This window comes from Zonotrichia albicollis, chromosome 18 (assembly GCF_047830755.1).
Source record: "Zonotrichia albicollis isolate bZonAlb1 chromosome 18, bZonAlb1.hap1, whole genome shotgun sequence".
Taxonomy (NCBI): domain Eukaryota; kingdom Metazoa; phylum Chordata; class Aves; order Passeriformes; family Passerellidae; genus Zonotrichia; species Zonotrichia albicollis.
The window spans coordinates 4,154,737-4,181,942 of NC_133836.1; the positions used below are offsets into that span (position 1 = coordinate 4,154,737).

The following is a 27,206-nucleotide window of genomic DNA, read 5'->3' on the forward strand; positions in this document are numbered from 1 at the left end:
TTTCCTGAAAAAACTATTTATTTGTTTAACATAAAATATCTAATGTGGACTTCAACTCTCCAATGCCATGTCAGGAACAGGAACCAGAGGAGTATTTTACAACAAGCTTGAGATACACCAAGTTTTTCAACAATAAAATGTAAATCCAGCTTAGAAACTGTACATTCAGCCATGGAAACATTCACTGCTTTTCCAGCAAATATTTGGGAATAACAAATCATCCCATCCAAACACATTTGGGGAATTACATTCCCACACCAGCTTGGCAAAACCAAATCCCACAGTTCTGTTTGAGTTCCAAAGGATCTCACTTTCCTGTTTGAAACAAAGCAGCAATTCCTTTACCAGTGAGAAATACTCAGTGTGGACAAGGTTTCTTTGGAATATTTTGTACCTAAATGGTGCTGCCCTACTGATAAAATCTATAGTGGTGGTTTACAACTGGTGTGTGTCAACCCCAGTGTTCTCAGTGAACAAGCTAAAATGGCCTTCTCTTATTAATTATATGCAAATTCCTGCAAATCCTCAATTCCAGCTCCGTTTCTGCAGTGCCCAATGGGCTCCTGCTGAATTCAGCCAGGTGGGATCAGCTGTGGGGGGCTCCTTTCATTCAGCTGATCCAAAGCCCAGGGATATCCACAGGAGATTTTCCCAGATTTCAGTGAGCTTTGGATCAAGCTTTAACAAAATCAAAGATCCAGCAACAACAATATTGGTATTTCTATCCTTAAATAGATTTTTTTTTTAGTGCAGAATTCATAAAAAGTGAAAAGCAAAAATGCCTTCCATTTTTTTGGTTAACACTGTAAATGTCACAGGTTAAAACTGATCTGTTCAACAGCATGGAAAACGTTGCATTCCCTATAAACCTTTACCTGGGAAGTGGCTTATCTGTAGGATCCAGGGGTGCATGAACAGAGAAACTTCACCTAAAACTCTCTAAAGGCTGTTGAATGCAATTCCATAAAACTGCTGAATATTCACCTAAAAAAAAATGGAGTGAGATGTGAACATTACCCCAGAAAAGCAGAATTTTAACTCAAGGCATTGATTAACAAACTGGGCCATGGCCTGTCCTGCACTTTGGATTCTCTGTCACCTCCACCCAGGCTCCGTTCCAGAGTTTTGGGATGCAAACACAGCCCAAGGAAGGAAGCATGGAAACACCTGGGGGGCTGGAATGGCCTCGAGGGCCTCCAGCAGCAGCAGGGTGAGGATGAGGATGGAATGTCAGAGCTGTCACTGAGGGGTGATCCCAGCTCCAGCAGCTTTTCCAGCTCTCTGGCCACACATGTGGGGTAATATCTGATTAAACCCACCCAGGATCTGCTTCCTCACTGCTGTGTCCCATATCCACCAGGGGAAAGCAGAGGTTCCCCATCCCTGGAAGTGCTCAGGGTCAGGTGTGGATGGGGATTGGAGCAACCTGGTCTAGTGGAAAGTGTCCCTGCCTGAAGGAGCTTTAAGGTGCCTCCCAACCCAAAGCACTTTGGAATTCTGGTATTCCATGGAATAAATCTCTCTGGCTCTGCTCCAGGCTCACAGGGAGAAGGATCCAGCTCCAGCCTGGCAGAAGGAGGGAGGGGAACAGATGAGCTGTGCTTGTGTCAGTGCCAAGAGAGCCCTGGCTGTTTACTGGGATCAGCTGGAGCTTGATTTTGGTGGAGCGTGAGGACACAGGGACAGGGACACAAAGGGAACCAACCCAGCTGGAAGGGACAGAGGGTTCTGTGCCACCACCCACAGCTGAGCCCAGGGATCCCTTGGGAGCTGAATTCATTTTCATCTCTCTGGGAAAAGCCAAGTTTGCCTATTTCCACCAACCATTCCTGCAATCCTTCACTGAGTCACCAATCTCCAGTGGGACTGGATGGACCAAACTCTGCTCTCAGCAGAAATCCCTCCCTCACACAATTTCAACCTTTTTCATCAGTTTCCTGGCTTTCTTTAAAGATTTTCCCACTCCTGTTTTCCCCTCAGTCTCCACACAAGCAGCCTGGCACGTGGGGGAGCACGGAGTGACCTCAGAGCTGTGACCCTCAGTGACAGCTGAGCCCCACAGTGCTCCCTTGGACTGCACCAAACATGGACTTGGACACCTATTCCTGACCCCAGGAATGGCACCTGCTTCCCAGGATACTTCAAATGTTCAAGTGTACAAATGTGCTGCACATTTACCTGTGTTCAGGTGAGTCACTTGTCAGACAGACCACAAATCCCCACAGCTCCCACAGCCTCACCAAGTCCATCTCACCCATTTTTGGCTGTGTGTCCCAAGGTCTGGAATCCTGAACATCCACTGAGGCACATCTCAGATCTCTGCACATTCCCACAGACTCTGCCACCTGAGCTGTGCCCAGGGACAGGTTTGTGACAAACCAGACGAGCCTGCCCTCACCTTGTCCTCACCTGAGCTCTGTTACATTCCCTGACAAGAGCAGGATCATCCCCTGAGGAGCCACACCTGAAGGAGGGATGCTCCTCATCCAAGGGCACTGCAGATGGGCTCTTCCCATGCTTTTGTTCATTTATTCCAGCTACATTCCTCTGTCACCAATGTACAATCAGCAGGAAAGGTCCTGCCCAGCTGCCAGGGAGTGGCTCCATCCCAACACCAGCTGGGGCCGCCCCACCATGAGGATGTGCCCAGGAAATGGAGCAGGGACACAGCTGGATCCACACAGAGAACCCCAGGAGTGAGAACCTCCTCACTCCAAGCAACAGAGAGAGCTCAAGGTCCCTGGCAATACCAGAGAAGTCCAATTCTGCTCCAAAACTCGAGGATTTATGCATTGGACTTGATGAGCTTGGAGGTCTTTTCCAGCCTCAGTGATTCTGTGGTTTACATTTCTGCTACAAGGTCCCAGCTCTGCAGCAACACCACCCTCCCTGCTCCATACCCACCTGGGATGAGAGAAACAGTCAGAAATCAATTTCCAAGCAATCCAACTCTCCAGAAACAAAACCCAACTGGAAAGCTTGGGTTGGTTTGACAGAATCACATTTTGGTGATGGTTTTGATGGCTAAAAGTGCAAGGCAGGCATTTAATCCATAGTGGTAGGGATGGAATCCACCCTGTGCCAGGCCAGGGCCACCCTAAAGATGAACCTCTTGGTTTCAGGCATCAAGAGCTCAGTGTTTTAATGACAGCTTATGCTGGGCTGCAGTCACTTGGCATTTGCTTGGCACAGGACATTTTAAGCTGAAGAGCTGACCATGCAAGCACGACAGACTGAAGAGAAACCCTTCCTGCTAAACTTCCAAGGATATCTGGATCAAAGGCCTCTCCATCCAAAAAAGTTTTGATGAGTGTGAGCAACGAGCAGCAGAAAACACAATTTGCTGAGGTTCAACCCCAAACTCCTGCAGTTTGACACGTGAGGATGGCAGTGATGGTGGTCAGCTTTCCATGCTTCAGGCTCGGAGGTTTTGTGAGACACCTTGCTCCTATCCTTCATTCTTCCAGCAGGTTTCCATGTCCCATCATTCCTGTGATTCCCCTGGGGAATGAGATCCTCTGCCCACCATCTCCTGGCCCCATTCCTTGTGGCTGGACTCCTGCAGGCCACGGCCCTTGGTCTCGATGGGCAGGAAGCAGGAGGCCAGGGTAGCCAGCAGGCAGCAGCCACTGTAAACCAGCAGGGTCAGATAGACTGAAGATTCCAACATCACCTGCAGGAGAAAGGCAGGGAATGCAAAACAGCACCTCAGCATGGAAATAAACTGGGGGAGCAACAGAAGACACTGGTGGAACAACTGGAATTTTAATTGTTGTATTGGGAATCAAGTTTAATTTGAAGTTTCTGGAAAGGAGGGAGATTTTATAGATCGTGCCAGGAAGATGGACAGTGGTTTAAGCTCTCAGAGGGGAGGATTAGACTGGATTTTAGGAAGGAATTCTTCCCTGTGAGGGTGGGAGGTCCTGGCACAGACTGTTCAGAGAAGCTGTAGCTGCTCCATCCCTGGAAATGTCCAAGGACAGAGCTTGGAGCAACCTGGGATAGTGGAAGGAAAGCAGGTTCTGCATCACCTTCATGGAATCACGGAATTGCAAAAGCAATTGGAAAAGACCTCCAGGATCATCAATCCAAGCTTCCTGTGTGTCCAGTCTCAGAGGAGAAGGGATTTACCTGTGCAATGAACGGGGTTATGAGGGCTCCCACTCTGGCCATTCCACTGCATGTTCCCAGGCCCAAAGCACGTGTGGCTGTGGGATAAACCTGTGGAAAAAAAAATCATCTCATCAATCCCAGTGGGAAGTTTTCCTTCTTCCACTCCTAAATCAATGGGAATTAATAAATGGTGCCACAGCACATTCTGTCAGACAATGACAATGGGATCTACAGCTCCAGTCTGGGGTGAGGTCCATTGGGAACAGGTCATCCAAACGACTTTCCCACCCTGTTCTCACTCCCCTTGAATATTCCCATCACCACAACAGCCCCCTTACCTCAGGAGTGTAAACATAGGCAGCCTGAAATCCTCCTGAAATAAAAGCTCTTGCAATGAAGAGCAGCACAGTAAGAACATTTCTGTGAGGAGAAAGAGAAGAGCAGAGTTTGGGTTTCACTTGGATTTCACTTTTCCTTCCCTCCCAAACTCTGGTGAGAAAACCAAACCCCAGCCTTAAACCCTCCTCCAGCTGAGCACGACCATCCCACAGCTTTTCCAACCAGCTCTCCCACCACAACCAAGAGAGAACATGGAGAAATCCTTCACTCCAGCTGCTCCCTGTGCTGGACTCACCTTCCAACACAGAGAAAGAGCAGGAGGCTGCAGAAGGAGAAGACAAGGAAGGACAGGGCCATGGTTTTCTTGCGGCCGATGCGGTCGATGATCCACAGGGTCACCAACACACCTGTGGGAAGAGACCAGGACACCCTTGGGAATCAAGCAAAGAGGGGCTGCAGCAGATTTAACACAGCCTGGGTGGTTTAGATTGGAAATTTTGGCTTCTCTTTCCAAACCTCTGCTGGCCCCAGGCAGGGCTGTGGGATGAATTGCTATGGTGCCATGTGGAAACAGCAATTCTGTGTCCCAGCTGCTCCACAAATGCACAAATCCCCACTCCCATCCAGGGATTACTGATGGGAATGCCTAAAACACCTGCTCATGGCTCACTGGAAGAAAAGAACTTCTGCTCAACTTCTGGCCATTGCTCCCTGCTGGATTTAAGGGCTCTTTAGAATGTGGTATTTTCTTTCTGTTCTGTTATTTAGATGTTTCACCAAATTGTTTCTCTCCTGATTTTTGATAGGAAATAGATCAAGCTCAGTAAATCTCACTATTAGGTCTTCCCTCTCCTGCAATTTTCCCAGATCCTTTTGAAAGCTGATGCACAGCAGGAGTGGGGATTATTCCAGCATCAGTGCCACATCCAGAGGGACCCTGTCCATATTTCTCACTCCCACCTCAGTGTGTGTGAGGATCAAACCAGACCTTGCAGCCACAGCACCACTCCAGGCACCCACTCTTTTTTCCTGGGTATCCTTCCCAAAATTCCAGTTTGGCAGCACACTCCTCTTAGCAATGACTGTGCATATTTCTCAGTCATACTTGCAATTTATCATTCATTAAGTGGCTTCTCCTTGAGCTTTTAGCCCTGAATGAGGATCCAGATGAAAACATCCTGATCCCTGTCTCTGGTGCTGCTTCAATCACATTAACACTGGGAGATCTCCTCCATCTGAAGGATCAATGGCTGTTCCACACTATTTTGCTTATCCTGTGCCAGACTGTGCATTGAAATTTGCTGGAATTGCCTGAAATTCCCAGGATCAGGACTGAGGCTGGATGCAGGGATTTAAGGAGCAAGCTCTCCATGGATTCACTCTACCCATCATCCTTTGAAAGTACTTCTGGAAAGTAATTTATGGATAGAAATTCCAGTGTTTCTGCCCCTTGGATTGAGGTTTTGCTCCTCCTGAGGTGCTGCTGGGTTGGAACACACAGAGGGGCCATTCCAGAGCAAGGACTGATTTTTTTCTGGAGTGATCCCAGGGCAGGGAGAATCCACAGCTACAGCAAAGAGCTCTGAGTGCTGTGGGAAGCATCAGACCAGAAATCCCAGTCCAGAGCTCATTTCCACACCCTAAACCATTCCCAGGAAAAACTGGAGCTTCCCATTGTGCTTACCAGGGAATTCTGACAGGGTTGTCCAGAGCAGGTCAGTGTAATCTTCCTCTGTCAGGTACTCACAGGTCAGGCTGCACTTGGCTTTCACTTCCTGCCTTCTGCTGGATACTGCAGGGAGAAAAAAGGACAAATATTCAATATATTTTAAGCAAACTCTTCCCTGTTTACCCTTCCTGCTGGGTCTCTCTTTTTTACTGCTGAAATTTAGGAAGGGATGGGCTGGAAGGACTGGGATGGATTCACTGCACCCAGCATCCTTTAAAATACTCCTGGGAAGTTGTTTAGGGATGGAAATTCAAGTGATTCTGCCCCTTTGATTTAATTGTTATTCCTCTTCTGAATGCCTGAGATGGAATTCAGAGTCAGAGGGGCATTGAAGAGCAATGCTGGGTGATTTTGCCTGACAACACTGAACATTTATAACATTTTCTGTGACAGGTGAAAATTCCACCTCCTTATCAGCTGTACAGCCAGAATTATTTTCCAGCCCAGGGCTCAGGACAGAATTAACTCCAATAATTCAGTTTCTGCCACCACAAATTGGGATCCCAACACTTCCTGCACTCTGAGAATACTGAAAAACCCCATGTCCTTATAAAAACAAGGGTTTTTAAGGGCCACATCCTCCTCTGGGGAGGCAAACCTGAGTCAGAGCTCTCAGAGCTCATCATTGCTGCTCAGCCCTGCAATCTGGGGCTGCTCCAACTCTCCTCAGCCACCTTTTGTCATTTCCCAACTTCCAGGCAGTTTTCCCTAATTACAAATGTTCTGAATGCAATCATTCCTCCCCTGGGGAAATCAAACTGTTCAAGCCTCTTCTTAACTCAGTCAAAGCACCTTCTTTTTCCCCCCAGAAAATTCTGCAACACAAAGGATGCTGATTTCCCACCATTATCTTTTTTCTCAGCAGGTTTTCCCATCTTGAGAAGCCAGGAGCTCCACAGCAGCAGTTTATTTCTCTCAGAACTAATTAAACCTGTCAAATCTGCAAACTTCTATTTATTTAATCACTTTTTTTTTTTATCAAGAGGATCAGATAATAGGTCTGCCTTGAAGGTTGTCTTGCTGTTTAACATTTTGGGATCAAAACAACTTCAGGATCTCTCTGCACTGGGCAGAGATGAGGAAATATTTTAAATAAAATAAACTTAAAACTCAGCCATGTTCCTTTTTCAAACCACCAGCAGAAGGTGATCTAATCAAAGATATTCCAGCAGTTTTAATAGGACAAATTTAAAAAGAACAGATGGAGCAATACTCACTGCTGCAAACATCTCCTGCTTGGAAGAGCTCTGTAGTTAATAAAACTAACCCATAATATGAAAATGCATTGGAAAACCTGCAAGGAAGCAAATGAGAGAGGAAGTTTCAGCTGGTCCAACTTAAAAGAAACACCACCAATCAAAAATCCTACCTCAAAGCTATTTCAGCATTCAGAAAATTAATGGGCAATTTGATTTGGAATGCTTGGATGGTTGAATAAATTACAAATCAACACAGGTTGGGGTTTTTTTTTGTTTGGTTGGTGTTTTTCTGAGGAGGAAGTTGCTGTATTTGTGTAAAATCCCTTCAGTAAAACCCATTTAGAGCTGAAACTTTAGGTTTTTTCTTACCAAATAAACCAGAGCAACAACGTGGTCCAGCGGAAATGCGGGGTGAAAAGATCCCTCATTTTGCCTCTGTCCTCCTGTTGGGAACAAGCAGAAGTTGGGTGATGAGGGACAGCTAAAGTGTCAAATTTCATTTTGTTTCATGCATTCAGATCCAGGAATTCTGATCTGAGCTCTTCAACAACCTCAAGGTTTGGTTTTCTTTAATGAGGTTAAAGAACATTAAATGCCCCTTTAGCATTAAAATGCCCATTTTAAAGCTGCTTTTCACTTCCAAATGAGAAATTAACTCCTCCTCAGTAAAAAAGAGGCCTAAATGATCAAACCTCTTATTTTTTTTTTGCCTATTTGAGACATTAAAATTGACAACACATTGATGATTTGCTCACAAACCCCCTTGGTTTCACTGTTGTGTACATACCTGCCTGGACACCACCAGTTTTCCCAGGGGCATTGGAGCTCCATTTTCTGTGGCAATCCTCTTCAAGGTGGCCAGAGCCTTCTCCTGGTTCCCAGATAAAACATCATACCTGGCACTTTCTGGCAGCCACTAAGGGAGCAGAGCAGGGCACACACACAGGAGGGAGTCACAAGCAGAAATAAATAAATCTGGGATTTTCCTTGGGGGAATCTCAGTGACTCCAGCAGATTCTCACATAACAAAGGGTTACAGAGCTAAGCTGGAAGAATTCCAAGGAAGAATTCTCTCATCAGCTTTAAAAACTGCAATTCCCACTTTTCCCATCACTCAGAACCCTTTCCCTTCCATTCCTTTGGGTTTATCCCTGAGAGCTTTTGGGAATTTTTGCAGGTTTTTCACATTATCCCTTCTGTGCAGGAATGGCAAAGCATTCAGGGCAGATAACAAGATGCTCCTGGCATTCCAAAATTTATGGAATTTTGGGAATAAAATTTATGGGTTTAGGCTCCTTTAAATTTAAAACAAGCTTGTGATCACCTGGAAAACTGCAGGTATTCCTGAAAAACTAAGGAATAAAAAAGGCTGCTAAACCACCTGACAAGGATAATTATCCATGAGGAGACTGAGTGATTGGCAAAGATATCACCTAATAAATTATAAAATATATCACTGAGGCTTAGGTTTAGCATATTTTAGAATCTGGCCTGCACTCTGCAGATTCTATCCCTGATTTGGGAGGATTCTTAAGTGGAAATTGATTCTAGAAGTGACAAAATCTAAAGAGGGTTTAGGGAAATAGCAACAGCTTTTGATAAAAAAGCTGTTAATTCCACTGAGCTTAGTTGAAATAAAATAATTAGATTGGAGAGGGTTCCAGGTCTGATTTCACCAAATTCCAGCCCTGCAGAAATTACAGTCACATCAACACAACTCCCCCTGGACTGTTTTTCCCAGCACCCTGTTGAAACTGCATTTTTTGATCATTATTTCAGTTATTTCACAGAATACACCACCAGAGAGCTCAAAAACTGCCCTGATTCCCTTCAGCTGGGTCACAGAATGGGGTGGAAGGATGGGAATTGCAGGAATTCCATGAATCCATGAGGAAATACCTACAAAACACAGGCCAGCAAAGAGCAGGAGTGGGAGGGCAGAGAGGATGAGGAGCCAGCGCCAGCCGAGCGTGGGCATCACCACCACTGCCAGGAGCACCTCAAACACCGTCCCAAGGGCCCAGAACACCTGCAAGAGGGAAAAACAACAGAAAAAAATGAGGAATGGGATGTTCCCAAGGCCTCTGGAACATTCCAGGCTGTGCTCACCAGGGAGGGCTGGAGAGAGAAATTCCAGGGGTGAAAATTCTGCCTTAAAATATTCCAAGGGCAAAATTCTGCCCTGAGTGATTTTGATAGGTTCGGATGAAAATGTGGAGGTGAATTTAGCACTGAATTTGTGGAGCTGTCAGCTCTCCAAATCCATCACTGAGATGGATTTTACTACAAAATCATGGACACCCAATGCTCCTCTTGCGCTCACTCTGCAGCCCTGGGTGCAAAATAAATTGGAAAAAGGAAAATTCAACAGCAAGAGTGGAGTGTGACAGGAAAATTTTCTGCTGCTTTTGGAGCTGGGCTGGTTCCAGAGCTCAGGAGCTCCACCAAGATGGACAGGCCAGGCCTGGCTGCAGCTCTGAGGGCGTTTCCAGGCAGGAGGATGGAAGGGATGTGACCACCAGAGGATTTGTCCCCTGAGGATCAGAATGCACCCACTCACCTCTATTAATAAAATGCATTTTGCTCTGGCTTTCATTGGCAGGAACTCAGCATATAAAGTTACCCTAAAAGAGGGAACAGAGAGGAAAATGTCAGCACAGAGAGGGAAATGCCACAGGTTCAAACATCCCTTTTGCCTTTTATAAAGGTGCCAGACTCAGAGCAGCAACTCAAAGCTCTCCCTGTCCCCAGAGCCAGCCAGGCTGTGACACTGGGTCACACCCCCCTTCCACCCCAGAATAAACCTTTCAACACTGCAACAGAGGACACAGTTTGCTCTTTTTGTGTGGTTTTGTGGCCCCATGGTCAGTTAAATGCAGATCTTGATGCTCATGTTTGCAAAGTCCATTGGAAATACAATTTTATTGGGTATTTTCAGTGTGGTCCATCAGAATTCAACACGAACTCTTGCTGGATAAAGAATTTCTTCAGGGCTTTACAACTGGCTCAGAGAATTCCCACCCATCTCCTGTGCCAGGGTTCAATTCTCCAAGAAGGGAATTATTTCATGTCGCTGATAGAAAATAATTTGCATTCTTTTATTGTGGGATTCAAAGAGCAACCACTGAGGCTTTGTTTCATGCCTGTGCCAAGGAGTGATGGCAAAGCTTCTCCAGGAGGAATTCCTGAGCAGGAATTCCAGTCCAGGCTCTGTCATCTCTTTCAAACTGGGAAGGTTTGGCTTTGCTCTGTTTGCATTCCATTGACTCAGTCTGTTCCTGCTTCCTTTGAGGTTTGGGACAAAATTCCTACCAACTTCAAGAGTGGCTTGATCTCTGAGGAGCTGCCCAGTTTGTGGAAAGCAGAAGTTTCACACAATATTTCATTCAAGCAGAGATTCACAGAACTCAAATCACATCTTAAAGTGCAGCTCAGGTCTCTCTGCAGTGCAGAGAAAACAGGAGCTGGTGAATGACCCCAGCAAAAGGAGGACATGGAATTGTTGGAGCCAATCCAGAGGAGGAAATGACTTTCACTCCATGGAGATCCAGGCAAAAATCACACCAAAATCACTCCAAAATCCCACAGCTTAAGGAATTAGAAAGGAGCTACATTTCCTCCTTCATCCTTGTTTACCCCTCTGTCAAATCAACCCTTTTATAGCCAGAACAGGACACAGACTCAGGGAGGATGGGATCCACCTGGAGAGCTGTAACTGCCTCTGGATTTTCTCTCATGAAGCCACAGAACCTCAGTGGGCCCAGAACAGTGGCCCTGGCTGGGCTGCACCTGCAGCTCTGGGTTTTTATCTGGGATTGGCCATGGAAAAGCCACTGGAAAGGAATCATGAGCCATCAATACAAGCCAGGCTCTGCCTGCTCCAAAACAGCACCTCCAGAAGGCAAAAAAATCAATTCTTGGTAAGGATAAAAGGCTACAGAAAGAGAAGAGATAATGGCTGCACCCTTCTATTTACATTTATAATTAAAAGCCTTGAGCAGGGTTATTTATTGCAGGTGGAAAATTTATGGATTCCTCTCTTCAGGAATCCATAAATTCCTGGATCCTGGCACTTCCTTTTCCTTCTGAGCCATCTCCAGTGCTCAGGTCTGGGCTGTGTGGGTTTGAAATTCCAGCTCAGGGTGAGATGGGGAATTCAGGCTCTGACTGAGCAACAATCTGGGGTTTTACAGTCAGACTCAGCTCTGCCTCTAAATCCTGCTTTGTTCAAGGCATGACCTGCCCTGCAACAAGACCAAGGTTTGGGGTGGCAGAACAGAGCCAAGACTTCAGTCCTACAGGAGAATCTCATGAGAAGGAAAGAGAAATGAGGGATTTTTGAGTTGTGAGTATTTACTTACGACTGAGGCACTCCTCCAATGCCAAAGCCCACCAGGCCCCTCAGCACCAGGATCCAGCTGTAAATGGGAGCAAATCCACTGAGGATCCCATAGTAGAGAGTCCACAGCACGCTGATCTTCAGGCCCTGTGTGCAGCAAGAGTTAAAAATCACAAATTAAAGTGTAAAACACAAATTAAAGTGTAAAAACAGAGCTTCAGATGCCTTCTGTTTCACAGGAGCTTGTTGGAGATTTTTTCAGGGATGGCTTAGAAGGCAGCTGTGAGGGACAGGTTCTCACAGCCTGCTTCTGTGAACAGCAGAGGTTCTCAGGTTGTTTTTAATTACAAGTAAAAGTGACAAACAGGAAGGCCTTGAGAACCTGGCATACCAGGGTTCTCAGGCAGCTTTCTCATAACAAGTGGATGTTCTATCTTTGGCTGTTTTGGGAAAGCAAGAATAATTTTGAGAACCCAAATCTTGGTATTGGAAACATAAGGAGGGTTGGTGTGTTATCTCTGACCTATTGTGAGCTCAGATTTTGCAATATGCATGAGCTTGATTAACACTGTTATAAAAAGTGTCTGATTGATTAATAAATCGGAGTGATGCTGATCAATGCAAGGTGGATCTCTCCCTCTGACTTCAATAGGAGCTCAGCTCTGGATGTGCTTAGTGCTGCTTGGTGTACATGGACATTTGGGATTGTGGAATCCTGGAATGGTTTGGGATTGGAAGGGACTTTTAAAGCTCATCCCATTCCAGGTGTAGGAACACCTTCCATTATCCCAGGGTGCTCCAGCCTGGCCTCAAACACTTCCAGGCAGCCACAGCTTCTCTGGGCCAGCTGCACTGAAACATCCATGCAGAAATATTGGGATAGACCCCAGCAGGAGCTGCAGACTTACTGTTTTCCTCCCATACTGGTCTGAAATGTTTCCCCAGAGGGTGGAGCTGGACATCATTCCCACAAACACCACCTGTGGAACAACAGGAAAAAAAAAATCTTTCCCTTAACAAGTGAAAATTCCAGTGTGACAAACACAGAACACAAATTTCCAATGAAACCAGAACATTTCAGCCCAAAACAGAGTGAGGTGTGCAGGAGGTCAGAGAATGGGTTGGGTTGGAAAGGATCTTAAAGATCAGCCAGTTCTCTCTGGGCTGGAGCAGGGAAGCAACAAGGTCCCTCCTCAAGTCAGCTTTGCATTAAAAAACCCATCAGTGACAACCCAGACAATCCCAGTCTGGCCCGAACTGGGAACACTGGTATTGTCACATTGTGAGTCCAGCCCTGGAAGACACAGAGATCTCCAGCTCCAGGGAAAATAATCCTGAATAAAAGCTCTGGAGCTGTTGGTTGAGATCTGCAGGATCTCATTGAGGATTCTCTCCTCCAGCCTCCTACCACCATCCTCAGCAGCTCCCAGGTTTGAATGGAGATAAAATAACACCTTAAAAGTTTACAAAAGTCTGAAGTGTGAAAGAAAATACCCAGAGGTGCCACTCAGGGATGGGACATTCATGGGATTCAAGGACAACAATCTGCTGAGCATTTGAAGGATTTCACACAAACAAAGGGCATTAAAAACTAAAGGAGAGAGAAATTCAGGGGGAAAAGTCCCTGCATTTAACAGTGGAGAAGGGTTTCCAAATTTGTTTTTTTATCCCTAAAGGCACTGCAGGATTCCAACATCACAGCACATTCCTTGGAGGTGGTGTTGTAAGATCTCTGCTTCCAAAGATCACTGGATAGTGCCAGAATTATTTAGGCTGGAAAAGATTTCTGATATCATTGAATCCAACCTCAAAAATCAACTTTTTATTCTCTCTCAGGGCTCTCAGCATGTCAGAAAGCTTTAATGTGAGGAGAGAGAATAATTTGCAAGCAAGAGAATAAAAATTTACCAATTTGTAAAAAAATAATCAAATTGTTTGAATTTTAGGATAAATCTGAGACAATTCATAGGTTTTCCTAGAAATTACACAAAACTTTGAGCCTGAAACCTGAAAACTGCCCTCAGTTCTCACTGAAATTCATTACATCAATCTTTAAAAAAACTCCTATAAATCTTTTTTTAAAAACCTCCTATAAACTTCCAAGCTGAAGGCAACCTGCAAAGGCCATGAGGAGATTTAATTTTGGGGGATAACAAAGCAAAAATGTCTGGATAACAATGATGGCAAAAGCTCAGGGAAGACAGGAGCTGTCAGGTATTTTTCCTACCGAGGTGAGCAATGCAACCTGCCAGCTGGGTAAGCGCCACTCACAGTGCAGCTGAGGAGCAAGGATACTTAAAATCATCATTTCCATGGCATCTGCCATCTGCAGGGGGAAAAGAAAGCAAAAATCAACAATTTCCTGCAAGTCAGGTGGATTTAGGAGTCAATATTAGGCCTTGGTGACATTTCCGTGATGTTCCCACCTTGTGGTTGAAGAAAATGTTGAATATTTAATATTTAAAGTCATTTCTGATTGTCAGCACTTTTAGTAACTCTGGCAGAGAGGATTTAAAGAGGTGAATGCAAAGGTTTGGCTGGTCAGTGACACAGTTCAGTCACTTCCATAGTGCAAATTCCAGATTTCAGCTTCTTCCCACATGGATTCAGTCAGGAGTGTTGAATATCTTGTGATTATTCCCTTAAACACTCCTGGATTTGCACTGATCACCCTGAAACCAAATTCCACAGGTGATTTAGGATCTAACCATGGCAGACTCCAGCTTTTTACATGGATAAAAGCCAGTAAATACAGCTCCAGGCATCAGGATCCTGAAATGCACCACAGGAGGTGGAACAGAGCTTCAGAGAGAGCAGAAAAATGCAAACCAACATTTTTTTATTGTTGATATCAACGTTAAAAGTGGAAGTGCTGGGTTGCTGCTCCTCTGAAACTGAGATTACAGCAATCCTGACTGATACAGACAACTGAGGTGGCAGCTGATGGGAGGAATGTGCCAAAATCACTGCAGGAGCAGCCTGGAACCTCTTTCATTTGAAACCAACCTGAAGAATTTAAATAATTTTCCAAACCCTGATTTCTAAGAACTTCAGAGACAAATCCATCATTACCCCTCCCAACAAGGCTGAGTGCTGCTGTTGGTTTAGAACTCCCAGTGAAATTCTTGCTTTATTGTAAATTTATTTGAAAATTATTTGAAATCCCTGAGGTTTCCTAAGTGTTGATCATGAATTGATCCTGATCCCAATTACTTGCCCATGCCAATCCAGTAATGACAGAGAGCTTCCACTGGAACTTCCCAAATCCAATGGCTTCCACTGCATCCTCCACCATGAAAGTATCTGCAAAGAAAACAATTCCAGTGGATTACTTCCTGAGAAAAAACCAGCCCTTGAGAGAGAATTTTCTGGTTTAATTACTAATTAATTGGGCTAATCTGCTGAGATCTCAAATCTATACCAGAGCTACTTAGGTGTAATTATACAATTCCTACTCAGGAAAACCTCTGTGGCCAAAATAATTGGAATTATTCCTAGAATATTTTAACCACATGGAGGTAAATCAGTGTGGCACCCACAAATCCAGCCCATGTTCAGCCTCTTCCTCCTGCAGCCACTGAAATGCAATTTTCTGTGGGGAGAAACTGCTCTGTCCCATTCCACAGCACTGCTGGGAGCTGCAGGGAATATTTCAGTGCAACTTCTCATTATTCAAATCAAGAATTTCTCCAAAACACACAAATCTTAAACCCAGCTTCTGCTCAAAATGCTGCTGGTTGTTTCCCATGACATCTTTAGTTTGTTCCAGCTGGAGGTGTTCAAAGATGTCTCAAATTTGAGATGTCTCAAATTCCTTTGCTCAAATGCAAAATGAAATGACCAAGAAAAGCACATTTTGATATTTGAGTTGTTTCAATCAATTGAAGCCTCACAGTTCTCACATTTCCATCAGCTTGGAAAGGACATTCCTCAGGAAAAGCTTTGGCTGTGAGATCCCCACAGCAACACAAACCAGGAGGAAATTGAACAAAATCTAAGGGATAAAGCACAAAAAAGAATAACACCAAATTTTCACACTGTGTTAAGACAAACCCAAATTTTCTCCTCTCTCCTAAAGCAGTGAGAGAGGAGAAATTTCTCTTCTCTCCTTCCAGGCAGGAAGAGAGGCTGAGATGGAGATTCCTGATGTCCTCCAGGAAAAGAGGAGCCAGGAACTCTGCAGATTCATCTCAGCCTTGAAGGAGAGCCAGGTGTGAGCAGCTCCTGAGGGAGCTCAGGATTCCAATTCCAGTGTGGCAGCTGCATCCACAACTCCTGACAGGAGCATCCAGCACTGGGGACACAAAAAGGAGCACAGAGAGCTCCCCACAGGGAATGGGCTGATCAAACCACCATTGTCAGCTCTAACACAATTTCCTTGAGTTATTATTTATATCTGAGCATCCTTAACTTCTCCAAACCTCCTGCACCCAGCCTGACTGGGATGAAGAGATCTCACAAGGTTTTTCCTGCAGGAAAATGAGCCCTGCCCACCATGGATGGGGCTGGAAAATTCCAAACCTTCTGTACCCAGGCGGATTGGGATGAACAGATCCCACAAAGTTCTCCTTGCAGGAAAATGAGCCCTGCTCACCATCCATGGGGTTGGAAAATTCCAAATCTCCTGTACCCAGCCTGATTGGGATGAAGAGATCCCACAAGGTTTTTCCTGCAGGAAAATGAGCCCTGCTCACCATCTGGGGGGTTGGAAAATTCCAAACCTCCTGCACCCAACCTGACTGGGATGAACAGATCCCACAAAGTTCTCCTTGCAGGAAAACGAGCCCTGCTCACAATGGGTGGGGTTGGCAAATTCCAAACCCTTTGCACCCAATTTGACTGGGATGAAGAGACTCCACAAGGTTTTTCCCAGCAGGAAAATGAGCCCTGCTCACCATGGATGGGGTTGGAAAATTCCAAACCTCCTGCACCCAGCTTGACTGGGATGAAGAGATCCCACAAGATTCTCCTTGCAGGAAAACTAGCCTTGCTCACCAAGGATGGGGCTGGAAAATTCCAAATCTCCTGTACTCAACCTGACTGGGATGAACAGATCCCACAAGGCTCTCCCAGCAGGAAAATGAGTCCTGCTCACCATGGATGGGGTTGGAAAATTCCAAACCTCCTGTACCCAACCTCACTGGGATGAAGAGATCCCAAAAGGTTCTCCTTGCAGGAAAACGAGCCCTGCTCACAATGGGTGGGGTTGGCAAATTCCAAACCCTTTGCACCCAATTTGACTGGGATGAAGAGACTCCACAAGGTTTTTCCTGCAGGAAAATGAGCCCTGCTCACCATCTGGGGGGTTGGAAAATTCCAAATCTCCTGTACCCAGCCTGATTGGGATAAAGAGACCCCACAAGGTTTTTCCCAGCAGGAAATGAGCCCTGCTCACCATGGATGGGGTTGGCAAATTCCAAACCCTTTGCACCCAATTTGACTGGGATGAAGAGACTCCACAAGGTTTTTCCTGCAGGAAAACGAGCCCTGCTCACCATCCGTGGGGTTGGCGAATTCCTTGGGCACCGCAGCTCCATCCTCCAGCTCCACGGGCTCCAGCTCCGTCCTCACCCCCTCGATCTGCACCTCGTGCTCTCCCGAAATTCCATCCTCCTCCGACCTCGAGCTCTCCCCCGTGCGGCGGAACTTCACCACCCTGGAAGCACAAAAACAGCGGGATGGATCCTCCCAGGAGGATCGAAACCCTTTTCCCATCAAGGTTTCTCCTCATTCCCTGTCTCCACTCTCCACTGGGATTTGGGTTTGGGTCTGGTTTGAGGTGTCCTACCCGGGGATGGGTACAGAGGTTGTTACTGTGCTATCCACAAAGTTATAAAACCACAGAGGTCATAAAAATATGATGGAATGATGCATATTTAATGAGATCCATGTTCGGTGGGCCTGGGTTTAATTGGAATTAAGCTTTGCTGTGTCATTGAACTGGATTTAATTGGAATTAAGCACTGCTGTGTCATTGAATTTCAGGGGTTTTCAGGCAGGAAGAGCCCAAATTCCATTTCCTGAGTTGTTTTTGTGATTAAAAACTCCAGAAATGCACCAGAATTTGAAATATTATTCAGTGAAATACAATTGAGCTGAATGGATGGATTTTTTTTTTCCCAGCAGGATGATGATTCTGTGACTCTGCTTGCATCTTAAACAGAATAATTTAATATCATGTCTTTAATGAAATATCTGTATTTTAAGACCAGAATTTGCTAAATTGACACAGCTTTGATGTTTTGGTCAGAGGGATTTGCTCCCTTCCCACAGAGAAGGTTCTTTTCCCATTTATGAAGTTTTCTGTGGCCAAAGGTTTGGGAACAGATCCTCAAAGTTCCTTCACTTTATCCAACACAACAGAACTTTCTCCCTTTGGAAAGTGAAAATCCCTTGGATTAAAGTGAAATAGTTTTGGAAATAAATTAAATTATCCCAGAATCACAGGGAGGGACCTTAAAGATCATTCCAGCTTTGGATCCTACAAAATCTGAAATCACAAATCCAGATTTCCATATTCCTCAGCACAGAAAATAAAAATATAGGTGCATAATTTAGGGATAGATTAAAAAAACCTGATACAAACAAAGGAAAAAAACTCCACAGGGATCATTTCTGTTCCATATTTGCCAAAATTTTCACATCTGGGACATCTCAGGGAGCTGCTGCATTTATTTACAAAATCTCACAGCACCAAAACAGCTGCACTGGAAGGTACTTTGGGATGTATTCCCAGGTTTTGGGCTTAAAAATGGGAAAAAAAAGCTTGATAAAATAATAACCTCTGATAAAATAACCTCAGATTCTTTTCCCTGACAAGCTGAATCCTAAGCAAGGGCTGGAAAAGAGCTGGAGCTCCCGTCCAAGTTAGCAGGAATGTTTTGGGACAGGGTGCTCTGTCATTGACACGAGCTCATGAATATTTAACAGCAACTTGAAACGTTCCTTCCCTGCCTGGCGGAGCCCATGATTTATAAATAGGAAATATGTTGCAAAACACCTGAGAATGGAGCAGTTGGAAAAAGCAGGCTGGTTTGAAAGGAAGGAATTGAGGGGGAAGGAAGGAATTCCTGGGGTTAAAGGCACCAAAGATTTCAGCAGGTTTGGGATTGGGTTTTTGCCTTTTTTTAAATTTTTTTTTTTTTTTTTTTTTTTTTTTGCACAGATCCAGCAACCACAAATCCCAAAAATCAGCATTTTCCTCGTGCAGCTTTCCAGAAATCCCAATCCCAAGGGAGATTTTGGGGTCCCCCCCACCCCACCTTGACAGAGCAGGTTCTGCTCTGCAATTCCTCCCTGGCGAGGAGGAGGAGGATGGCGAGGAAGCACAACGTTATTTACAGCCAAACCCCGCTGCAAAGGCGATCCCGACGTTTCCTCTCCTAAAATCCTCACGATTTTATCGCAACCCTTGGTGATGCAAAATCCCCACGATTTTAACCCAAGCCTTTTTTTTTTTTTGATGGTGGTAAAAACCACGCCGAGAAAAAAACAAAAAAAACGAAAAAATAAACAAACAAACAAACAAACAAAAAAAAAGAGAAAATCAAGCGAGACGAGTGAATTTATGTAACAAACAGCTCCTGCATCCCTCGGGATGCTCCACCCGGCGGGAAAATGGCCTTGCCCGCCGCGCTGTGAGCGGCTCCCCGGTGGCACCGGCGGGATCCCCGCGGCCGGAGGGGCCGGAGCTACTCACGGTACCGGAGCTACTCACGGCAGCTGCTTCAGCTGGAACAAATCCTCCTCCATGGCCGGGCGGCGGCTGCGCTCATCGCTCCCGCATGGCGGGCTCGGGCTGCGGGATGGAGCGCCGGGAAGGGCTGGACAGCTCCGCAGGAACCGCCGCGCCTGGCTCGGCTTAGCCGGGCTCAGCCTGGCTCGGCACGGCTCGGTTTGGCACGGCTCAGCTCAGCTCGGCATGGTTTGGCTCGGCTCGGCGTGGCTCAGCTCGGTTTAACTCAGCTCAGTTTGGCTCGGTTTAGCTCAGCGTGGATCGGTTCAGCTCAGTTTGGCTCGGTTTAGCTCAGCTCAGCGTGGATCGGTTCAGCTCAGCTGGGCTCGGTTCCCGCCCTGGCCATGGCTGGGCCTGGCTCAGCTCAGCTCAGCACAGCTCGGCTCGGCCCGCAGCGTTTGCCTGAGCTCGGTTTGGCTCAGCTCGGCTCAGCCGCGGTTCCCCCATGGCCCCAGCGGGGCTGGACCGGGTAAAGCCCCGAGCCCGGGCGCTGCCAGCGCCGCCCCGGGCCGTGTCCCCGGGGGTGACATCCAGCGGCACCGGGAACTCCCGGGCAGCACAATCTTTCCGGGAGGGTTTGCCCTCAAGATCCCAACCAGAGCGCCACGGCAGCGGCGGGACTGCGGTGTTGTCCCGCTGTTCTCCCGGGACACCTCGGGAGGGCCGGGCAGCGCGGGGATCTGGCCCGTCACACCGGGACCGGCATGAGCCGCACAGGCTCCCCAGCACAGCCGCTGTCACACCGTGAACGGGCCCGTTTCCCCCGCTCCGGGCCGCCCACAGCGCTCCGGGCCCGCCCCCGGTACCGCCCGCCGCCATGGCCGGTCCCCGCCATCACCGGCCCCCCCGCGCCACTTCCGGCACCGCCGCCCGGCCGGTCCGCGCGCCGCTGCCGTCCCCCCGGCTCCACCCGGCCGCGCGCTCGCGTTCCGGCACGGCCATGCTGGCGGAGGGGCCGGTGCGGCGGCTGCTGCGGGCGGGGGAGGGGGCCAGGTCCGAGGGGAGGGGGCGGCTGCACCCGGAGCGGGTCGGGACGGAGCGGGAAGGGGCTCGGAATGAGCCGGGAGGGGGCCGGGTCCGAGGGGAGGGCGGGCGGGGGGAGCTCGGCTTGATCGTGGCGAACCTCGGCCGAGCGCCTTCTTTCTTCCCTCACCTCCTTCATTTCCCTTTCCCCCTTCATTTCTCCCTTTCCCTTTCCTTCTTCCCTTCTCCCCTTCCCTTTCCCTGCTCCATTTCCCCTTTCCCATATCCGCATTCTCTTTGCGCTCCGGTTACCGGGGCAGGCCCGGGGGGGCTGAGGGCTCTCGGGGCTCCCGCAGCTCCTGAGCCGGTCCCACTGATCCCGCAGATCGTGACCCCTATTCCCGTTATTCCCGCAGCTCCTGCCCCTATTCCCGTTATTCCCGCAGCCCCTGACCCTATCCCCGTTTTTCCCGAGGCAGGCACCGAGCCATGCGGAGCTGGGGGGTGCTCGGGGGCGCGGCGGCGGCGCTGGCGGCCGGGATTTATGTCCTGTGGGGCCCCATCAGCGGCAGGAAACGGCGGCGGAGAGGTACCGGGGGGGGGGAGTACCGGTACCGGGGAGACTGGGGGTGCCGGTACCGGTACCGATGGGGGCTGGGGGTACCGGTACCGGGAACAGCCCCGGTACGGGATTGATCCCGTTTTTCCAGCTGGCTTAGTAGGATTTTAGGAAGGAATTCCATCGGATGCAGGGCGACCCCCGAGGAAGGGAATGATTGGTGTCTGAGTCTATTGATTCAGAATGCTGAATAACTGTTTTGTTAAAGGAAATTCTATTACACTAACTAATTAATGATATATTAATTAATATGTTGTTGTTATTATTAATTTCCTATGTTATATAATATATATTATATAATAATTTTATGTATTAATTATACTAATAAATATTACCACCATATATTAACTATATATACACCATATATTAATTATATATACTCCATATTAATTATACACATATTACCCATATACACCATATTATGTATACACGTTTTATATATTAATTATATTAATATATAATACCACCATATATTAATTATATATACTCCTTATATTAATTATATACATATTACACATATATACCACATTAATTATATATACACATTTTATATATTAATTATAATAATATATAATACCACCATATAATAATTACTATATACTCCATATTAATTATACACATATTACACATATACACCGTATTAATTATATGTACACATTTTATATATTAGTTATACTAATGTGTAATACCACCATATATTAATTATATATACTCCATATATTAATTATACACATATTACACATATACCCCATATTAATTATATGTACACATTTTATATATATTAATTATATTAATATATAATACCACCACATATTAATTATATATACACCATATATTAATTATATATATTATATATATATAAATGATATATTAATTAATATATAATGCCACCATATATTAGTTATGTGAACACCATATATTAATTATATATACATCATATTAATTATACACATATTACACATATACAGCATATTATACACATATACACCATATTAATTATATATACACCATATATTAATTATACTATATATAAAAATGATATATTAATTAATATATGATCCCACCATATATTAGTTATGTGAACACCATATATTAATTATACACCTATTACACATATACAGCATATTATACACATTTATATTATACACATATACACCATATTAATTATATATGCACCATATATTAATTATATGGATGCTGAAAAAATTTGTGAAATTTTTGAAAGATGAACCGAAACACCACAAATTGAAAACGGAACTGACTGAAATAAATTTTTCTGTAATTACCCAGCATTCCTGCTAAAAACCAGGATGTTTGCCCCTGGATTTCGTGGTGGAAACTCTTGCAATTCTCTTTGCAGGGCTCGTGCCAGGCCTGCTGAACCTGGGCAACACGTGTTTCATGAATTCCCTGCTGCAGGGCCTGTCCTCCTGCCCCTCGTTCATCAGGTGGCTGGAGGAGTTCACAGCCCAGTACAGGACGGGGCAGGAGCAGCCCCAGGAGCAGCCCCAGCACCTCTCCGTGACTCTGCTGCAGCTCCTCAGAGGTACTGGTGCATTTCCTCTTGTGGCAAAGCAAGGGTTAAATGTTTAAGGAGAGCATTTGGCATTTTTAGGCTCTTTTCCCAAAGAAAGAAGCTGGTGGGGTTTGTATTCCCTGTTTTATTTCACTCTCTGATTTTCGGATTAATTGAAATGCCTTGGGCAAAGCTCAGGCACCTTTCACAGAACAGTTGAATTCCATAGGGTTCAAGAAATTTAGAATTCTATTAAAAATGTTGGCAAATAATTTTAGCTTTTTTGTTTTCCCCAAGCTTACTATTTTTCCAAAAACCTGGGACTATTCAACCATCCCTTTGCAAGGTTTTGGATATTAAAAATTGAAATAAAATACTATTATAAAAGATACAATATTAGGTAAATATAAAATACTATTATAAAATAAATAATATACTTTTATTATTTTTACTTTTTACTTTTACTATTTACTTTTATTATTTTATACTATATAAGAAATAAATTCTTTAAATAGATAAAGTAGTAAAATAAATAAACAAGTTATATAAGTAAATTTATATGTATTAATTATATATATACTTATTATTTATATTAATACCTGTTGATATAATAGGTATTATAGAACATACAAAATATTATTATAAAATATAAACTATAAAAGATTAAAAATAAGTTATCATAAAAGAAATAATATAATTCTATATAACAAATTTATGTAATAAATTATAGAAATAAATTAATAAATAAACTTATAAATTATATTCTAAATTTTTAAATTTAGAATATAATTTTAAATATGTGTTATTTATATAATATATATAAATATATATTTAATTATAATTTTAAAATATAAATTTATGTTATTATATACATAAATTTATATAATAGGTATTATATAACATACAAAATATTATTATAAAATACACAATATTATGTAAGTACAATTTTTCTTATAAAATAAATAATATTCTTTTATATAATAAATTTATATAATGAACAAATTATATTAATGAATAGATAAATAAACTAATGAATAACGGTATAAATAAATTTATGTAATACATATTATGTAAAATACAAAATATTATTATAAAATATTTAAGATTTTAAGCTCAAGCTGGTTAATTTTTGGTCTAAATTAATCTCTGAAACCCTCAAGTGACCCCCTTGGCTTCCCTCACAGGTTGTTTATAAAGGAAATTTCTGCCTTGGGATGTTCCTGGGGAAGTGGTGTGAGGCTGCTGCTGCTCTAACCCCATCAAACTCTGATTTTTCCCCATTTTTGGCTCCTCCTGACACTCCTGCCTTCCCTTCCCCAGCCCTGTCGTGCCAGGAGGTGCCAGAGGACGATGTCCTGGATGCCAGCTGCCTGCTGGAGGTGCTCAGGATGAACAGGTGGCAGATCTCCTCCTTTGAGGAGCAGGTGAGTGCAGCAGGAAAACCCCCAGGGCTGGAGTGTCAGAGCTGGATCCTGCTCCAAAATCTGATGGGAAACTTCACAGCATGGAAATGGGGCTCTCAGTGGGCTGGGATATTCCAAACCTTGTCCTTAGCAGATCTCCTCCTTTGAGGAGCAGGTGAGTGCAGCTGGAAAACCCACAGGGCTGGAGTGACAGACCTGGATCCTGCTCCAAAATCTGATGGGAAACTTCACAGCTTGGGAATGGGGCTCTCAGTGGGCTGGGATATTCCAAACCTTGTCCTTAGCAGATCTCCTCCTTTGAGGAGCAGGTGAGTGCAGCAAGAAAAGCCCCAGGGCTGGGGCTGTCAGACCTGGATCCTGCTCCAAAATCTGGTGGGAAACTTCACAGCTTGGAAATGGGGCTTTTAGTGGGCTGGGATATTCCAAACCTTGTCCTTAGCAGATCTCCTCCTCTGAGGAGCAGGTGAGTGCAGCAGGAAAAGCCCCAGGGCTGGGGATGTCAGAGCTGGATCCTGCTCCAAAATCTGGTGGGAAACTTCACAGCTTGGGAATGGGGCTTTTAGTTGGGCTGAGAATTCCTCAGGGAATTCCAAACCTTGTCCTTAGCAGATCTCCTCCTTTGAGGAGCAGGTGAGTGCAGCTGGAAAACCCACAGGGCTGGGGCTGACAGAGCTGGATCCTGCTCCAAAAACTGGTGGGAAACTTCACAGCTTGGGAATGGGGCTCTCAGTGGGCTGGGAATTCCTCAGATAATTCCAAATCTTGTCCTTACCAACAGGATCAGGGATATTAAAGCACAGCAGATCCCTGATTTCCCTCTGGATAATGGATCTGTTCCAATCTTTTCAGTAATCCTAATTATTTGCAATTTTTGTCAGTATTGCCAATGTACTCCATCAATTATCCATTCCTAAAATATATTACTGATTTCCAAGGATATTTCCCTCAAATTCCAGGAAAACAGGGATTTGGAAATTTATTTGGGGGTATTTTTTTTACTCCCAAGTGTTTTCATTTTTTGTGAGTTTATATGGCCCAGAATGTCTTGAGTACTTTGTGCTGTTAGGAAGCTTTTGGGCACAACAAAATAGATTCAATATAAACACAAATATAATAATAATAATAATAATAATAATAATAATAATAATAATAATAATAATAATAATAATAATAATAATAATAATAATAGTAGTAGTAGTAGTAGTAGTAGTAGTAGTAGTGTTAATAGGTAATAGTGATATATAATAGTAATTGTATATAATAACATATATAATTATAATATATAATAATTATATGCATTAGATATAATAATTACAATATATGATAATATATTATAATAATTATAATATAATAATTATATTATAATAACAATATATTATAATATTATATTATAATAATTACAATATATTATAATAATGTATACAATATATCTATATAAAAGTTATACATTACAGTAATTGTATATAATAGCCATATATAATTGTATAAAGTATAATATATATTTAATGTATATAATTGAATAAACATATTCAATATATTTATTTAGAAACTTTTATTTGTCATTATTATTTATATTTAGTATGTGCTTACATATTTTATATATATAATATTATATATTATGATCTATATTATGTATTCTAGCTGTACTTAACTGTGACTATAACTATAACTAAACTATAACTATAACTATAACTATATAACTATAACTATAACTATAACTAACTATAACTATAACTATAACTATAACTGTAAATCTAAATATAAATATAGCTGTAAATATAGCTGTAAATATAAATATTAAATTATACACATAAAACTTGTAAGTATAAATATAGGCATAAATATAGCTATAAATTAAAAATAAAAACAAAAATAAATCCAGTCTCTGAGCTGCAATTTTTCCTGAATTTCCTGTGGAATTCCAGCCCTCCTGGGATGTTTTTTTGATGCCTTTTTTTCCCTGACTCCATTTCCAGGATGCCCATGAGCTGTTCCATGTCCTGACCTCTTCCCTGGAGGACGAGCGGGATCGGCAGCCCCGTGTGACCCATCTGTTTGATGTGCATTCCCTGGAGGTGATCCCCCTTCTTTCCTTCCCAGAAACTCCTGTCATCTGCCCAGATTCCCAAGTAGAAAATGTATATTTAGGATATTTTAAATCTCTTCCCAAAGCTGTTCTTTAATCCTTTGATAAGGACTCATCAATAAGTCAAATTTAAAGAATTCTCAGGTTTTCCGAAGAAAATATCTCTGAATTTTCAGTGTTCTTGCTTTCCTGAGGGTTTTGCATCCCTAAATCCATGGGATGTAGGGATTTAATTTAAGTCCCTCCAAGCAGTTACTCTGATCTTTATTTCCCACCTGAAAAAGGGTTGAAAAGTGCAAAAAGGACATTTCTGGAAGAGTTTTATGGAGGTAAAATTGATAAGCTTGATGCAGATGGAAAATATCTGGTTTTGCCTAAAATATAGACCAAAAAAAGACAAAATCTCCCATTTTCATTTTCTGAGGCAGAGAGTTCTGCAGATTAATGATTCCTTTTATGTGCAATTGTCAATTATAAATTTGTTTTGTACCAAGATTTTTTGTTCTTACAAATATAAAGAGCCACAATTTTTCTAATGGCAGAAAAGACAATTAGGGATGAAATAGGAGCACATTTAATACTTCATGTATTAAATTTCTGAATCTTTTCAATATTGCTGAGGTAGGGTTAATGAAATGTTTTTATCTCCCTCTGTAGCAACCAGAAATAATCCAAAAGCAAATAAGCTGCAGAACAAGAGGTAGGATTTTATCCCTTCTGGATATTCTGAATATTCATAGGGTAGTTTTGTTTATTAAAGGGATAATATTAATTGATCTTTGTGCTGAACTGAAATAGAAATCAAAAATATAAATAAACCTCAATTAATTATTAATCACTGTGACAAAAATGTGCTTTGGAGGCATTAATTTTGTGACTGAAGGGCAAAAATGTGGGATTGGAGTGATGGAAGTGGATGAATGGAAAATCCAAGGACAATTTTTGTGTTGCAGGATGTCTTCCCCCTGTGTCCAACCACTGGAAATCTCAGCACCCTTTCCATGGAAGGCTGACCAGCAACATGGTCTGCAAACACTGTGAGCACCAGGTGTGGAAATAGATCATATTTTATATTATTATTATTATTAATATCTGTGTCATGTGAGGAGGGATTTCCAATGCTCAGAGTTCTTCCTGGAACCAT

General features: G+C 43.7%; 2 protein-coding genes across 5 annotated transcripts in view; one reads left to right on the top strand and one right to left on the bottom strand.

The window, feature by feature from the left end:
• Positions 1 to 20,247, bottom strand: SVOP (SV2 related protein). Of its 2 annotated transcripts, none has more exons than XM_074554505.1 (16): positions 19,437 to 20,247; positions 17,215 to 17,375; positions 14,937 to 15,022; positions 13,947 to 14,045; positions 12,628 to 12,699; positions 11,742 to 11,866; positions 9,941 to 10,004; positions 9,284 to 9,409; positions 8,168 to 8,296; positions 7,750 to 7,823; positions 7,399 to 7,475; positions 6,137 to 6,244; positions 4,748 to 4,859; positions 4,452 to 4,533; positions 4,132 to 4,221; positions 1 to 3,673 (listed from the first exon to the last, which is right to left on the bottom strand). In XM_074554505.1, exons 1-16 carry the CDS (start codon positions 19,469 to 19,471, stop codon positions 3,485 to 3,487), a joined length of 1,629 nt encoding a protein of 542 aa, XP_074410606.1. In that variant the 5' UTR covers positions 19,472 to 20,247; the 3' UTR covers positions 1 to 3,484. The 2 variants fall into 2 exon arrangements, with proteins under 2 accessions (XP_074410606.1, XP_074410607.1); XM_074554506.1 differs by having other exon boundaries at positions 19,424 to 20,247.
• The window catches only part of USP30 (ubiquitin specific peptidase 30), a 15,642-nt gene continuing 7,836 nt past the window's right edge, over positions 19,401 to 27,206 (top strand). The window contains exons 1-7 of one of the 3 annotated variants that reach the window (XM_074554504.1): positions 19,401 to 19,419; positions 20,897 to 21,006; positions 22,397 to 22,582; positions 23,873 to 23,976; positions 25,953 to 26,051; positions 26,720 to 26,762; positions 27,016 to 27,110. In XM_074554504.1, coding sequence (XP_074410605.1) covers positions 20,907 to 21,006; positions 22,397 to 22,582; positions 23,873 to 23,976; positions 25,953 to 26,051; positions 26,720 to 26,762; positions 27,016 to 27,110 — 627 coding nt within the window. In that variant the 5' untranslated portion in view covers positions 19,401 to 19,419; positions 20,897 to 20,906. Of the gene's footprint in view, positions 19,420 to 20,277; positions 20,448 to 20,896; positions 21,007 to 22,396; positions 22,583 to 23,872; positions 23,977 to 25,952; positions 26,052 to 26,719; positions 26,763 to 27,015; positions 27,111 to 27,206 lie in introns of those variants that run through there. The other 2 variants (XM_074554502.1, XM_074554503.1) reach the window with 2 other exon arrangements.

Bases quoted from the DNA above. Each gene is read 5' to 3' on its own strand.
- SVOP (XM_074554505.1), bottom strand. From the start codon at position 19,471: ATGGAGGAGGATTTGTTCCAGCTGAAGCAGCTGCC. The intron at 15,023-17,214 runs GTGAGCAGGGCT...TTTTCTTTGCAG, and splicing joins ATTCGCCAACCCCACGGATG to ATACTTTCATGGTGGAGGAT. The intron at 8,297-9,283 runs GTAGGTATTTCC...CTGCTCCCTTAG, and splicing joins TCTTTGCTGGCCTGTGTTTT to TGGCTGCCAGAAAGTGCCAG.